General features: G+C 40.3%; 1 protein-coding gene and 2 non-coding genes across 3 annotated transcripts; 1 reads left to right on the top strand and 2 right to left on the bottom strand.

Moving 5' to 3' along the window:
- Positions 1-9,520: 9,520 nt before the first annotated feature.
- trnal-caa (transfer RNA leucine (anticodon CAA)) lies at positions 9,521-9,630 on the bottom strand. Its single transcript has 2 exons — positions 9,593-9,630; positions 9,521-9,566 (listed from the first exon to the last, which is right to left on the bottom strand). It is a non-coding gene; the product is annotated as a tRNA-Leu (tRNA).
- A 460-nt stretch (positions 9,631-10,090) lies between these two features.
- On the bottom strand, positions 10,091-10,200 carry trnal-caa (transfer RNA leucine (anticodon CAA)). The gene is made up of 2 exons: positions 10,163-10,200; positions 10,091-10,136 (listed from the first exon to the last, which is right to left on the bottom strand). It is a non-coding gene; the product is annotated as a tRNA-Leu (tRNA).
- Positions 10,201-10,404: 204 nt separating this feature from the next.
- On the top strand, positions 10,405-15,237 carry dhrs12 (dehydrogenase/reductase (SDR family) member 12). The gene is made up of 10 exons (XM_028023007.1): positions 10,405-10,603; positions 11,268-11,401; positions 11,769-11,851; positions 12,369-12,461; positions 12,551-12,632; positions 12,781-12,842; positions 12,946-13,050; positions 13,663-13,753; positions 13,916-14,053; positions 14,827-15,237. Exons 1-10 carry the CDS (start codon positions 10,548-10,550, stop codon positions 14,937-14,939), a joined length of 957 nt encoding a protein of 318 aa, XP_027878808.1. The 5' UTR covers positions 10,405-10,547; the 3' UTR covers positions 14,940-15,237.
- Positions 15,238-16,231: the final 994 nt, after the last annotated feature.

The raw sequence follows: 16,231 nt of genomic DNA, 5'->3' as shown, positions 1-16,231 counted from the left end.
TTCATAAGGGCAGACATCTTTCAGACAGCTTTGAGGGAATCTGGCAGGTCTGTTTTCTCACTGTGTTCTTGTTTGTGCCCATACATAACCCCGTTTGTTGACCGGAGTCCTACCCCATTAACTCCCATGATCCTGTACGTCTCTCTCTCTCACACACACACACCCATGCACGCACACACCCCCACACTCCCACGCACGCACACACACAGTTTGAAACACAAGAGGTTGAGACAGAGGGAAACATGACACACACAGCCCCATTTTCACACTTGAGAGAGCACGCCTCATTGGATTACAGACTAAATATGTCCAGGTTACAAACTGATTACCATGTCGTATAACATCTTTATTTGCATACGTAATAAACAATGAGCGACTGCCGAAACAGGCTTACGCTAAAGGTTACCCATCTTCATCATTCCCACCAGATTAATAGTGTCAAATAAAGTCACGAGCCAAAACAGGAGTCGTTCCTTGAAAATGAATGTGGCAGAAGTTTTTGTTTATTTCCTTGATTGATGTATGTATGTCCTTGTATTTATAGTTGTACCAGTTTTGACATTTAATACTACCTACATATATAAAATGTGGACTACTTTAGTCCAAGACCTAATTAAAAATAATATCCTTGTGGACAAAGACCACAACCATAGAATGTACAGTATGTACACAATGACAATGTAAATGATGCGTTATAGTTGACATATTTAATGAAAGTGCTCCTGAGTTTTTTGATACTTGATACATCATAAAATAACAAGGTATGTTAGCATTTTGAGACACTGAAGCAGTTTCATATAACCTGTAATGTTTGGCAACTTTTCAAAGAATAACGGAATAAAAGCCAACAACTTTAACCGTGGAGACCTGCAGAAACTTGGAGTTCATTTTTATGACATTTAAAGCAAAGCAAAGCAGGACTGTATTACTATCCATCTCTAGTGATATCAAGAAAGTAGTGCTCAGTCTGCGCAGCTCAAATGTTAACTGCCACTTGAATTAAGATGCATGCTGTTTCCACTTAATAGTGCCAAAAAATAATATCTTGTCTCAACAGCTCTGTATTTTTCATTCTTTTTTTTTTGTGCTCCTAATACAGTGTTTTTCTGCAGAATGCTGCAATAATCTAACTAAAAACGGATGAAGATAAATACACTTTCAGACTTTTTGTATAACTTTCTAGGTTTTAGTTCTAAGCTTGAAGTTTTACTTGGTCTAAATGTAGACCGAAATCATGGTTGGGAGTACACACACTCTTGAATCCTAACTGAGCTCCACGCATCGCTTCAACCTTAAGATCAAGTGCATTCCTATTAGGAAAACACCATGAACTGAAATAACAGTGGACTCTTCTGGCTTTTATAAAACTGAAAGACGTTGTTGCCTAAATGTGTGTTTTGTTTTGTTTTTAAGTTGCAGTAACTCTGTCTGCTATTATTATTCTTATTATTTAAGGTGTAATTTAAGGTACTAATTAGTGTTAATATGTTTTTGTCCAGGTAATGATACCGAGTGCTGACGGTCTGACGGGACAGCAAAAGGCCAAGTTTGAGTGACTTACTTTCCTATCCTCCCACTCTATCATCTGGCTGCCTTATTAGTAACGTCCATCTAACTTTCTCTGCCCTGTCATTCAAATCTCTGACCCCCACGCATGCCCAACTCCGAGTGTTTCTCTCAAACATGCACATTCCGCACACACAGGTACGCCGCAGCATGCAGGGAGACTGACACACTTCCCTCCTCACCACCAGCAATTTGTTGCCTGTGACGTCACATTTTGTGTGCTAAGGCCGTACTGGCACCGGGCTGCTGCTTCGTTAACTTTCCTCTTTAATGAGCGCTTTAATTGAGCCGTCTACCAGGCCACCTGTCGGCCCACAGCCTCATTACCATACTAATGGACTGGGATTGTTGCGGGTCTGACAGCCAGGGTTGTACGGCGCTAACAGGAGCTGAGGAGAGGGAGGGGACGCCGAGAAGGAGGCCAAAGAGGAGGGGAAGGAAGGGGGTGTGAAGGCCACGCTGCAGGAGAAAGACTTCCTAAAGAGAAATAAATCTGAAATCGGTTAAGGGCTTTTGAATGTATGCTGGGGAGGGAGGGGGGGGGCAAAAGTCCAAAGTTAGCAGCTTCTTAATGAAAACTGATTGTGAAATTTCCACAAGCTTTTCTCCAGGAAATTCGAAGTTTCCAATTCCAGTCTGATTATATTTTATCCATTTTTAAAGGAATTACTTTCGGGTGCATCTCAACTAATTGGAATATAATCAAAAACTTGATTTATTTCAGAATCACTGTCTCAACATTTAAGGAGTGAGGCCTACTCACCGATTATTTTTCAAACTCATTTCTTGTAGAAACCGCATAGATTTTCAAGCATGATGCAGCCCTGCTCTTGTCCGCTTTGCTCACGTTTTAAGCACACAATTGTATTGTATGTTCTCATAGGAAGGTGCAGGGACCACCAGAAGCCCGGTGGAGGTTTAAAACTGTTGCACCGTGTTGCATTGCTGCTTGTTTGCTCGAGAAAGCGTTTTTCATTGAACAAGTTTCTCCCACAAGAAACCATAGCGTATGTCGACATTGACTAGCACTGAAATTACAAATCAGCGAAACTAAAACCGTCATCTCATCGCAAATGAGACAAATACGTACAATTTTATTGGCTTCATTTTATGACAGTCCAGTGTTAATTACTAGTTATAGCCATCTGCAGCCGTAGGGCCGACTTATTCCACCTGTCCTGCTTTTATAGGATTAAAAATGGGAAATAGCAACCAGGTGTCGAGAATATATGATTATTAGCAGATGTGACCCCCAATGTAAAAGCCTACGTTTTCACAGTCAACTAGCCAAGTGATGGCAGAGTGGAGACACATCAGGGATGACCTTAGTGAAGTAATTGCTGCTCCTCGTTAATCTGGGGAGGGTTAAGAGCTCAATTTCAAGCAATTTGAAGTCCATCAACCCGAAGTGAGAAGGATATTACTGACAAGTAAAAATTCCTGGTTTTCCAAGATTACACATCAAAATAAAATAACTGTGTTTATCAGTCTCCTCCTATTAGTTTTTTGTTGATTAAGTCGTTCTACATTACAACGCTGCGCCCGACTTCCTGTCCGCACTCCTGCACCACAGCTGATGAAATCATGGCAGCTTCTGAGAATACATTCACAAACTTTCCCTTTATTTTTATTTTTATGTTACTCAAGTCAAAATAAATTCCTTTCACCTCAAAGCAGAATCATCCCATTTTGATGATTTTCTGCTAGTTTACAACTTGTGACAAACATAAGGGATTTTAGGTGTTGGACACAAGAGGATAATTGTAAGGAGGAAGGAAAATGACACATGATTATTCAGTAAAAAATAAAAACATCACAAGTGTGGATTTGTATTCAGCCCTCGTTACAATCCAGTGCAATGAATTGCTTTTTCGAAGGTTCCTAACAAGAAGTAGAGTCCACCTGTTTAAAACTTAATCTCAGTAGAGGTACTGCTGTTCTGTGAAGGCCATAAACGTAGCTTGCCACGACCTGTCGGTATGAAACACGTTTATACAACGTGCAAACAACAGTACGCAACGTTTACATGTCAAATGCACGTCAAAATGCCACGTCAATAACATGTAAAGAACATGTTAGCAGCATGTCAACGACTAAAACGTGTTGTTTGTGGCGAGATGTTTCTCAATAAGCAATAAATCGTATGCTAAATTAACAAACAAACTCAATAATTTCCATTTGCATGACTTATCGTTTTTCTCTTTTCTCCCTTTCTACCAAAAACTGGATGATAAAAGTCTTCAGTCTGGCTCTTTGGTTTCAACTAGCAGTTCCTTTGAAGGACTTTTTTTTTTTTTTTACAGAGACTTCATAATGCATTTAATTTGTTGTTTTATTTATTTTGGATATTTAAAATGTTTTCCAGTTCCAGTGTCAAATGTTCATTAGAATTTAAAGTTTATGTCATTACCAGAGGTTAAGCTCCCAGTAAAAGTCCAGGCCCGAATCCAATTGATGGCAAGTCTGAAACATTGATGTCCACAAATACTCTCAATGAAATTTAACTGAAGTTACCAAGAAAATGGCTATAATCTAAGCGCGGGGTGGTTTTGAGGGAGAGGAATCACATACATTTGCACACTAGACTTTTAAAAGGTTCATTGTTTTAAAAACGAAATTGAAAAACTTGCATTCTTCAAAAAAAAAAAAAAAAATACCCTGCCACAATTAAATTAAATGGACGTTTATGGTTCCAACGTTGTAGAGCGCAAATAAAGGTTTGCGGGTTATGAATATGTTTTCAAGACGCGCTATCTTCTCGCCAGTGTAAAAACACCCAAAGCTGCTGAGCACAGAGAAAACCCATTGGACAACCTTCCTTTCTGTGTGGGATGTTGCTCACTGTGTTGATGAACGCTAATGTGACAGGAGAAAGCTGGCACGAGGTGATCTCTGCACAATGGCGGGAAAGGCGCCACACTGGGCCTGTTATTTTGCTCTTTTCCAGGCTCGCACGGCACAGACAACTAGCTGAGTGAAAGTCAGCTCAGACAGACGCCGTGTCGGGTCTTCTGCAAAGTGAAAGACTTGTTCAAGTCAAAATTAGTTTTTAATGTGTCTCCCAAGTCCCTGCGAGGAAAACACGAGGCGGAACCCACGGGTTCGACGGCAAACGGTGTCGGTTTTAGAATGCGAAACTGGGACGATATAAGCTCACGCTGTCGCCGGTCTTGAGCCTACCGACTGGTGTCCAACATTTCGTTTGTTCCGCTGTCTAATTATCCAGCTTAATTTGTTTTGACTTAGGGATGCCAGGGGCTCTCTTCCTAGCAGCGTGACGGCATTAAAAACCACAAAAGTGCCAGAGAAGCCGAAGAAACCCAAAGAAGAAAGGAGGCCAAGCGCGGTGATTATGAGTGAAAAGGTGGCCGTGGGGATGATGGACAGACTGAGAAGAGAGGTGGGGGAACGACCATGGTCGGGCCAGCAATACGCATTCAAGGATCCGGTGAATGCAGCTCCGACTCCACACAGCCACATGCTAATGACGGTTACCACTTAATGTGTCAAATTCACAATTCCCTTCGTTCTCTCCTTTTTTCTTTCTCCTCCCCGGGGCTAATTGCCCCGTCTCCTCCTTTTTTTTTGACAGAGCGGCTGTTGGGCTGAATTAAAGCCCATATTGTGCCGTGTGTGTCCAACCTGCAACTCCCAAAGCGGGAACACATGCAAACACACGCACACACAAAGCGCGGAACAATCAGCTGGACCACCTTTTACACGTTACTTTCGCGCAGAGTAACGACCATTGGAAAATAGGCTGTTTTAAAGGTTTAAGATCACCTTAAAGCATACACATACTTTGAAACACCAAAGTACGTTCACTGCCGGTAAGTGAAAGTACTTTGGTGACTCGTCCTGTGCATGAATGTCCTATTAATTTATGCACACGATGCATCAAACCTTCTTTCATAAGAGTAGCTGTCTGTTATAAATCTGGTTGGATATTTGACCACTTGTCTTGACAGGATTGATAAGAGTTCATTTTATTTGGTTGTTTCCCAACTTTGGATATGGAAAGCTCAACAGAGTTGAGGTCAAAGCTTTGGGAAATGTCTTTCCGTATACTTAGCATTAAATGTATCCAAGAATCAGCCAAATACAGATGACCATTTCTCCATGAATAGTTGAAATCGTCAATTACAGTCGCCCTCTAAAACACCTATAGCTGCCTAATTTAATGGTTCCAACACCAAATACACCTCAAAATGCATTAATATGCACACTACTGGCACTACCGCCTTGGCACTAACATCCATAGTCTTCCTTTCTTCCTTGTCTTCACTCTTGAGGGCACAGCCAGTCCGTGCCAAAGAAAATGAAGGCGCTCCTGAACTGGCTGCTTTGCAAATCCCAGCCAATAACATGTCAAGCAGAATCGTGCCAAAGTATTCCAGCTTCACAAACTGCATTTTCTTTTGAATATTTTAGACTCCCTCTTCAAATTTTATTTGGCTAAATTCAACTGTACAATAAATATACATTCTGCAGATCTATTCTACTCGTTTGTTGGGGTTTTTTCTGACACACTGCGTCTGGTGCAGCAGGTGTGTGTGGTCCTTGTGGTCCGGGTCTGTTCCCCTTCTTGAGTGGCTGTGGGTGCGTGTGAAACCAGCATGGAGCTCATGCTGCCTGCATGCCTTTCTCTTTCTTCAGCGTGCTCTTGACTCGACGTTGCCAGAGGGCCCTAATCCTCTGATCAGCATGCCAGGAGAGCACGGAGGGGCCTTACCGGACCTCGGAGGGCAGGGCCCGAGGTGGCGCCCGGCTCCAGCCGCTCTGCCAGATTGTTTCGCAGCCACTTGTTGAGGGGCAGTGTGGTCTCAGCTCATTGTGGGGAGAAGGCACACCCCTCCACCTGCAGCTACTCCTTATCCCTCCTTTCTTTACTTCTTCTTCAACTAAAGTTACTATTGTAGGGAGAAAATGAGCAGGGGGAGGGCATTTTTAAACAAAAATGGTGTTTTATTAGTAAATAACTGTAAAACTAATACGCCAAAACACAACATTTATTGTCATATGAGGGCATGAAATAGCCTAAGTTCCACTTTGCCTAGTTTGACATGTCAGGTTCAAGACTCCAGACAAAGGCAGGGGTGAATAGAGTGACTTGAGAGAGTAGGGGGATTGAGGAGAGATCCTGGGCACACAAACAATTAGCACTCGTCCCTCATAGCCTGCCGTGGCTCTAAATTCCCACGTTTGTCCGGACAAATTGACCGGACCCCGGGTCTTGTTTGTCTAGCTCCACTGGTGTGCTGGAGTTGGATAGATGGTGGGGTTTGTGCCTTTCAGCCAGCAAAGCTTATGGGAACAGAGCAAATACCACGATCTGACACGAACAAGACTCACAGGACTTTGCAATGCAAACTAGCATAAATTAGACCGAAGCTTCATCAAGTGACTTCCTGTTAGCTGGACACTGGTTTGACTTTGATTTCCAAGAAAGTGACAGTGTTACAGGATTACCACCAACTTTGATTCACTACAATGTTCTTAGCTATATTTTGACTCTCTTGAGGCAGTCCTACAGTAAATCAACAGTCTCCTAATGGGCAGTTCTTCAACTCTCAAGGCACCTTTAGACCCTTTACGTGCATTTCAACGTTTAACTTTTTGATTTTCCAATATCTTGATCATTTTTCCTACAGTAATCTAAAGGCTAATTTTATGAAACTTGCTCTGGCTTGTTTGTACTTTAATCTTAAAATGTCACATACCTTCTACATTGTTTACCCTCAGCACCAGCTTAGTTCCATTGAATCCCATTACAACCACATGTGCTCCTAAAAACACTTTAGGTGCGACGACCCCCTCTATAACACAAGGGGCAGCAGAGATACGACACATATTGTTTCAAAGGAGGCCGTACTTCCTGAAAAATGCATGGCAGTGGAAAAGCTGAACACCTAAAAAACGGATAACGCTGACCAAACACACGCTATGTTATGACATATAAATTAAGAAAATCTTAAATTATTTTTAAGTCTTTCATAACCTATGGAAATTGTTAGGCCCTTAGTAGGCAATTGCGTTCTTCAATGGTAGGACATAATTGTCTATCAAGGGAACAAAAATTCCTGTCGACACCATATGTTCTGGTTATTATTTCTGTAATGGAAGGAAGAATACATGAGATTTACGATTTTGATGCATTCTTATCTAAACATATATATATTTTTAAAAATAGTAAATTAAAACCTCCCAAACTACATTTAACTTATTCTGCATTCTTATTTTTTTATTTCAAAATAGCATTTAGCAATGCAAATAAGACATAAAAGAACTCTCCTAATCATTTTAATATCTAATACTACGTACTACTCTCCCCTTATGTGTGTGTGTGTGCCTTTCTATCGGTGCTTATAGAAGGCTGCCATCTAGCGGATATTTGGAGGTATTTACAACACTTTTCTGTGGACAAAATCACATTTATTAGTCCTCCACACTGACTAGTGAAATCATAAGCAAACCAACTAAAGGATCTTTGGTTGATAAAGCATTCCATACAGCCGTGATGGCAGTAATCTGATAAATTAAAGGACTAACCCCAAGACATTTATTTCGACCCTGTTGTTGACTTTACACATTTAGCGACGCATTCTCTCATTAAACCAGCAGAGGGAGCTGTTGTCTATCAGTTAGATTATGTGAATATTCAGTTGGGACAGTAAAAATAATGAACATGGCCTTCAGTAATTGCTGATGCATCATCATTACTTGGAGGGAGTCTTGATCACACTATTAGTTATTTCATTAGGCATTCTAATTTTACATTTATAATATATTACTTGATCTATATACTTGATCTCACCCTCCTTCCGGACTTTCAAAAATGGCGCCGGCTTAGCTGGCTGCCTGCTAAACCTGTAGACGCAGCTCCCGTCGTGTGTGTGTTAATCTGTGTATAAAAGAAAATTCTTGCTGTAACTGCGAAATAATTTCCCTGCTGGGATGAATAAAGTAATTCTATTCTATTCTATTCTATTCTATTCTATTCTATATGATTTGTGAAATTATTATTATTTGTCAGTCCAATTTGACTTTGCAAAATTAGTGTTTAAGATACAACTTTAAATGTCAGGAACAAAACCTCCAGTGGTTGATTGCGATGTAATCCACTAAGGATAGAATTAGGAAAGAGAAACTCTGTAATGTTTGTTTACAACAATACTGACTCCTAGTGGCTGACTGCAGATCCACTAGGGTTTCTGGTCTACTACTCCTAATTCTAATACGTGTCTGTTTTAACATTTATCAGTGATTGGGGAAAATTAAAAAGATAAATGTTGCTTCCTAGAACTAATAAAGTTTGTTAAAGATCGACTTTGGTTTCCTTCTTCCTGTAGAGTTTAGGAGAAATATAGTTAGGGTTTTGGCAAAATAAAGGATTTAGAGAACTAAGAAAAGTTTGCTATCCGTGAAGTTGGGGGAATTCGGGGAATTAGATCCCTAAGAGCCTTATTCCGGCTAGAATGTCTATATCAATGTGTTTTTGTTACAAAATAGGTTCTGTGAAATTGTGAAATTTAAGGTAAAGTTTGATCATTCACTTAATTATTTTTAAAATAAATACATTTTAACTGGTGTTTTAGTAAAGCTACGTCTCTCCTTGCTTTTTATACAAACCCAATACTGCAAACTATTTGTATAAGTTAGTCAATTTAACAGAGAGGACAACTCAACTTGATTTAATCTTAATATTATATTTTTTTTCTACCAGGCTATTCATACATTTACTGTACTTTTAAATCATGACTAACATTTCTGTGACATTTTTCTTGCTTTTTATGCAATTAGATAATATTTGACAACGTTTGTTGTGTAAATGAACGGATCTGTTTATTTCCTCTTTTATCTACACTATCCCTAAGAACGACTTGGTTTAATTACGACAATCTGAAACACGACTCAAAAGAAAAGTTAAGTCCTTGCCGTGACCAAAAAAAGTTGCTGTCAGAAGTGGGATTCGAACCCACGCCTCCAATCGGAGACCAGAAGTCCCGCTTCACAGGAAGGATTTCACCTTGAGTCTGGCGCCTTAGACCGCTCGGCCATCCTGACAACTCCGCCTCCTCTCACAGTAAAGTGCAAATTACCCTCTTACCGTTAGCATTTGTGAAAACTTTTTTTTTTTGTTGTACACATAGCCGGAAGTAACAATGTATTATGTGGTTCCATCCGGGGACCTCATGTAAACTTATTTAGAGCTTCCTTCAGTATTTCTGCCTGTTCAGGAAGGCGGTGAGAATGAAAGCTGAATATCGCAGCAATCAGCGGGCGAGGGGCATTAGTGAAGCGCCATAGTGTATTTCGGTACACCTTGTATTAGATTATCAATATTGAAATTACAAAAAAACCCAAAAACGACTGAACACATTTGATGATTAAGTAAGGATTTTACGTAAAATGTTTTCACAGAAAACACCTTTCCAAATACAAGTCACATCACTCGAGTCTTATAATTTTAAATTAAATAGACTACTTTTCTCAATTGAGAAAAGGTTTGGGCTTTAAAAGGTATTGTCAGAAGTGGGATTCGAACCCACGCCTCCATTCGGAGACCAGAAGTCCCGCTTCACAGGAAGGTTTTACCCTTGAGTCTGGCGCCTTAGACCACTCGGCCATCCTGACAACTGTATGGATTCCGACGAAACTGCATGTCTAAGTACTAGAGAGCGGCGTCGTGCGGTATTAGTTATTAGGGTTTTTTTAGTCTTTATTTTTTTGGGGTGATATTTCTGGAAACACTAAATTCTTTCATTTTACAAGGAAATCTGGAGTCATAAAACCGAAAGATCCACTAGGTGTGCTACAGAAACGTATTACAAAACGCACTTCCGGTTGAAAAACACGTGACTCCTAGCCAACCCACGTTTCAGGCATTCTTATGAAACGAAAAACAGTTAAATGTACCCTCTTATGGATAACGCTCGTCAGTCTATACGGCCAATTCAAGCAGCTGCTGCCTAACTGAGGACATGTCTATTTACAGGAATGCCGTCTGGTTCGTGAAAGGACTGCAGGAGTACACAAAGTAAGTGCAGTACATTAGCTAGTGAACCCTAGTTTTGTAGTTTTTAAGGTTTGCCTAACATTTACCACTCGGTTCTTCCGTAATTGTAACAACTTTAAAACATTTTCCAAGGTTAAACAACGTGTCGCTGTTAGCGATGATTGATTCAGTGGTCATCCAGTTACACAAGATGTTATACGGCGAAGGGGCGCGGCTGGTACACCTTCAATGCAATAATAATAATAACAATAATAATGGCATACGGTAAAAAAAAAAAAAAAAAGTGCATTGTTTTTATAAGTAGCTATGCTTATTCTCAGTCAGGAATGAGCAAAACACAAAACGGCAAAAAAAAAAGAAGAAAAAACATCATTTGATTTTGTTTTACCTCTGAATATTACCAGCACCTGCATGAATGTACACAGATAAAATGCATTCGTATTAGGAGTTACTGAGAGTGGACTGTAGTAAATTGTCAGCACCAAAAGTCTCCTTTAGAAGTTGGTGGATGGTAATACATGAAATGATGAAGGGAAAAATGATTAGCGCCCTCTAACTTTCATTATTGGCAGCAGAAGGAAAACTCAGCTCGAAAGACAGAAAATACTTGAGATGCCTCACATGACTTCTTTCTAGAAGTCAACATTACTGACCGTGGTATTCTCTTATTATTTTTTTTTAACAGGAGCGGCTATGAAGCTGCAGCGAAGCATTTCTCTCCGGCCGACCTGGATGCAAACCTGAGCGACAGGTGCTTTATGGTCACAGGCGCCAACAGCGGGATAGGGAAAGCAACAGCACAGGAAATTGCCAAAAGAGGTGAGCGTTTTATCGGGTTTGTCTTCCCCCCCTCTGTGGATGCTCCACAACTAAGCGCAAATCGATAAAAAAAAAAACCAAACAAAGCAGTTTGGTGTGGAAATTACTACTGTAAAAATGAGACTCGAATGCAGCGGCTGCTGTACTGTGCACACAGTGTGACGTCACCTCTGTTCCCTAGACTGGAAACAGAATCATTTGAAAGTTTCTGTTTATAGTTGTCAAGGGGGATAAAAATAGCAGCAACACGCATCTCTTGCTTGCATGTATAAGTTACAATTCTTTTGGGTTAAATAAGTACATTTCGCATAAAAATCTTTGTTATAATCAAGGTCTTGTCCGAGTAATCCACTGATTGATCCTGCAGGAGGAACTGTTCACATGGTTTGTCGAAACAAGGAAAGAGCAGAGACGGCCAAAGGAGAGATTGTGGCACAGAGCAAAAATGAGGTAATTTTAGCATCTTTTTCTCGACTGTAGACATAAATCCCTACAGCTCCGTAAGCCCGACATCGTTAGAAATTTTTTTTTTTTAAACGCCCAGATGCAAGCCGGTCCACACCCATCTGTTAATGTTTTCCCATCAGAGCACCTCTGGACCCAGCTGTATTGGCCCATATGCATTCCCATATGCATACCTGGCTCTGTGGCTCTATAAAATCTTTTCACCCAATAGGGGAAAAGGTCGTCGCTGGCAACAATACAGAAGCCCGGGTGGAAATGTGTTGAGGAGGAAATCTTTTATTGGTACAGAGAGAAATGTGGGGAAAATACTTAACTATGCCCCCACAGATCTGGGAACTGATTTTACTGACTGATTCCAGCTCAGTGACAAAATGCTAAAAAGAAGAAAAAATACTAATCTAACAATGAATTATTGTAAAAATAAGTCACACATAATATTATATCTGAAGGAGGTGAAGACATAAAAAAAACCTAAAAACAATTGCTTTCCTTCTCTTTGAAGAACGTTCACGTCCACATCGTGGACATGTCGAGTGCGAGGCAGGTGTGGGAGTTTGCGCAGAGCTTCTCTCAAAACAACAAGCTGCACGTGCTGGTAGGTGTTTGCAGATTTATGCGACCTTTTGCCCTGTCAGTCGCTCCCGCCGTTTTATCGTCCCTTTCTCCTTACGGTCTTTGTCTTAGATCAATAACGCAGGCTGCATGGTCAACCAGAGGGAGCTAACGGAGGAGGGCTTGGAAAAGAACTTTGCCACAAACACGCTCGGTGAGTAAATGAAACACTTCTGCCTTTTAAGTAAATCCTTAAAGTCACAGAACAAAGGAAGATGTTAGAAAATGTGTAAATTCTTCAACAATATGTTGTTGCAACTATTAAAAGCAACCTTTTCCTTTCCTTTTATCTTTACGCCCAGGTACCTACATCCTCACCACTGCACTGATTCCCGCACTGGAGAAGGTGGAAGACCCGAGAGTGGTGGGTTCAGTCCCGATAAGACAAACGCGTGATTCACGAACCGATTGGGCCGGAACCAGAATGGGCGACGTTTTTAAACAATGGCTGCTGTGTCTGTCCTCAGGTCACCGTGTCATCGGGCGGCATGCTCACTCAGAAGCTCAACGTGGACGACCTCCAGTTTGAGAAGGGCACGTTCGACGGCACCATGGCTTACGCTCAGAATAAGGTAAAACTGTCCGCACCAATTTCTATAAAAGTAACCCAAGGTGCACTTAAAAAGTCTGAAATTTGTGTATCCAAAATTAAGGCCTGAAAATGTCTTTAAAACAGACAAAAAATGTCATTTGGACTTTTTTGGTCATGAAATTTTTGTCGTGACAGGACTTTTTAGTCTTGTATGTTTGTTTTTTTCTTTAATTTATTATTATTCCCGCCTGATTGTTCTGTCTGGATTAAATTTGACAGCAGCCATTCTTTGATTCCAGGCTGTTGAGGCTACGGCTAACTAGCTGCTGATATACACTTGCTAGCTGGCAAGCTAGCTTTTTTGCCTCTAATTTTGTTACAAGTATATTTATCTTCATTTGACTGGACGACCTTTGTTCCTTTGAGAACTCGTACAAGGCTAAGGACCATTCTGCTAACAAAGAAAAATAAAAAATTACTCTTCATATATACAGCAGGATGCCCAAACATATCCCCTATTCATATAGTTTTGGTCTTAAATTTAATTCAAGGTCTCATTAAAAAGGTCTTAAAACCTCTTGATTTGACTTGCTAAAACTTGCCGATACCCTGAAGCAACACTCACATGTTAGTGCTTCTTACTGTGTTTCAGAGACAACAGGTGATCCTCACAGAGAGGTGGGCTTCTCAGCACAAAGAGATCCACTTCTCCTCAATGCACCCCGGCTGGGCTGACACGCCGGGTAAAGCGCTTCCACTACGTCTTTATTGCCACTCAAATCCTTTAGACTGCTTTGTGTTTAGCTTGTCTTCACCAGAGGAATTTCACAAACAGATTCTTGTCAATCAACAAGAAAACATTTTCCACAGTCTGCTTTGTGACGGATTTGTGTTTCCTCGTGTAGCCGTGCAGTCCTCCATGCCTTCGTTTCACGCCAAGATGCAGTCCAAGCTGAGGACGGAGGCCATGGGGGCAGACACGGTGGTGTGGCTCGCCGTATCGCCTGCCGCCGTCAAGCTGCCAAGTGGGCAGTTCTTTCAAGGTGAGAAGTCCCTCGTATTTCCAAATCAGTTGTGGTCGATTTGTGAGTGTGAATCCTTGCTTCTGTAGATCTGATTAGACTTTTGAAATGATCTGTAGAAGGGTGCCCAAGCATCCTTAAAAAGTCTTAAATTCAAGGTCTTAAAATGACTTGAATTCATGAAAAAATGTACATTGGACTTTAATATGTTTACAACAGGTCTTAAATGTTGTTGTGGCAGGACTATTTAATCTCATATATTCAATGTTGTTTATTTTTCTGTCAGGCAAACATTTGAGTCAGACGCAGACATTTTCATTCCCTTCTGTGACTTGAGGCGGTTGAGGCTACCGCTAACTTGCTAGCTAGCTTCTTTGTGTCTAGCACGGGAAAATGTAAATTTAACAGACATTCGTCTTTGCCGTTGGCTCACTACTGGTGCCAACCCATATGATGATACATGCATTCTGTTCAAAAAAGCTTGGATCTTCTACTACATAAAATAAGGAATTTTCTTTTGATAAGTCTTAAATTTCATCCAAGTGGCACGAAGAAAAAAAAATTATGAAAGCTAGAAGTAGACATGCATTAAAAGTCATGTTTTAGTCTAGTAAAATATGGCAATGGAAATTTATTTTAGGATTAAATTCTACTTTTTAAACAAGATTAGCCAAAATTGAGGGTGTTCCTCTTCATAACATTAGTGGGAACCGTCTCTGTGCATTGTGGATCTTGTAATCCTCTTCCTGACGGTGACACATTCTTGTGACTCTGTGTCTCTTCTGCTCCTTCAGATCGTAAGCCGGTGGCGACACACCTCCCTCTGGCCTCGTCCCGCTCCTCTCCGCAGGAGGAGGAGAAACTCCTGGCAGCGCTGGAGGAGTTTGCCCAAAAGTTCAAACCTTAGTATCTGGAAAGCCGGCTGCTTATTGAGATAAAAGCACTCTGATGACACTATATAAACCGTTACAAAAGCCTTTCAAACTAATGAAATATGTTTGACTGAAATAACAAGAGTCAAGCTTTGAAATGCTTTACTGAGGTTAGATCTAAAAATGTTTGTGTGAAGAATTACTTTTTTTTGTAGTTTTTCAATGCTTTTTCACATGGAAGTTTTAAATAAAGTGCAGTTAATATAGTATAATCATGTTTTAAATGATTTTTGCTAAATATATTACTTCAATTAAAGTGATTCATTTTGTGTATCTATATTTTTTTTTACTACAGTGAAAGACCACATACTTGGCAGTAAATGACAAAACTTTCACAAGAACTGGAAAACACAAAATAAGTCACGAAAAGAGCTTGATAGGGCTGTTTCCCAATATATTACTGAAAGTTGAGTGGAAGAAAAAAGTGTGAAGCAATAGAAATAACTGCAGCTTTCAATATCAGTTGGCAAATACATGACTTTGACATGACGGATGAGGGTAAATACTTTTTGTTTTAATTGATCGTCTATACACAGTGTTACATTCACAAAAACTCTGAAATTCAACCATTTTTTCCCCTATTTCCTGCAACAAAAAGTCAAAGAACTGGCCTTAAATAAACTTTATCTGCTCTGGAGTTTAAAAGCAACAAAAGTCAAGAAGTTTTCATCTAACTCTGTTTCTCGTGTGTGGTCAAGTTTGCGAAATAGAAGATCCATTCTGTTGACTCTGTATATTTTACGTCAGTTTGGATCATTAAGAATCACACTTTGTTTATTTAGTTTGCAAGTATGTATTAGTTCACAGGAAGTGGTCGAGAAGATGAACTAAAAACACGAGAAGACGACTGCTCCATACTGTTATCGCTAACAGATCATACAACCTTGTTTTTAGATCCATAATCAATAATCTTTGGAAGAAGCTCAGAGGGATTAGAGCTGAGTGTCAAGCGGTCATCACAAAAGCACGCAAAAAATTTAGGAGAAATTGATGATTTTCTGCCTCGTGATTCCAGTGCATCAACAATAAAGCCGCCATACAAAGCTGAAAAAAAAACTCCCAACAATTTAAACCGTTTTGTAGCAACATTTTTACGCTGTGGTACATCTCTGAAATGCCACAGCATCTAGCTGTGTTGATATGCGCTTCTGTACATGTTTCATATATGACACAAACATTTAGAATAAATAACCTCGAGAAAATGCTGACAAGCAATTGACAGGACATAAGACAATGTTGTTACACAGAGTCACCGATCGCACATCAG

This window comes from Xiphophorus couchianus, chromosome 7, assembly GCF_001444195.1.
Source record: "Xiphophorus couchianus chromosome 7, X_couchianus-1.0, whole genome shotgun sequence".
Classification (NCBI taxonomy): domain Eukaryota; kingdom Metazoa; phylum Chordata; class Actinopteri; order Cyprinodontiformes; family Poeciliidae; genus Xiphophorus; species Xiphophorus couchianus.
Note: the sequence above shows the minus strand (reverse complement) of the source record. Positions and strands in the feature narration are given on the sequence as shown.

What these genes read in the sequence shown, in the direction of transcription:
- dhrs12 (XM_028023007.1), top strand. Translation starts at nt 10,548, where the DNA reads ATGTCTATTTACAGGAATGCCGTCTGGTTCGTGAAAGGACTGCAGGAG. An exon ending in ACAGGAAATTGCCAAAAGAG is followed by an intron (nt 11,402 to 11,768) that starts GTGAGCGTTTTA and finishes TTGATCCTGCAG; the next exon opens with GAGGAACTGTTCACATGGTT. An exon ending in CTTTGCCACAAACACGCTCG is followed by an intron (nt 12,633 to 12,780) that starts GTGAGTAAATGA and finishes CTTTACGCCCAG; the next exon opens with GTACCTACATCCTCACCACT.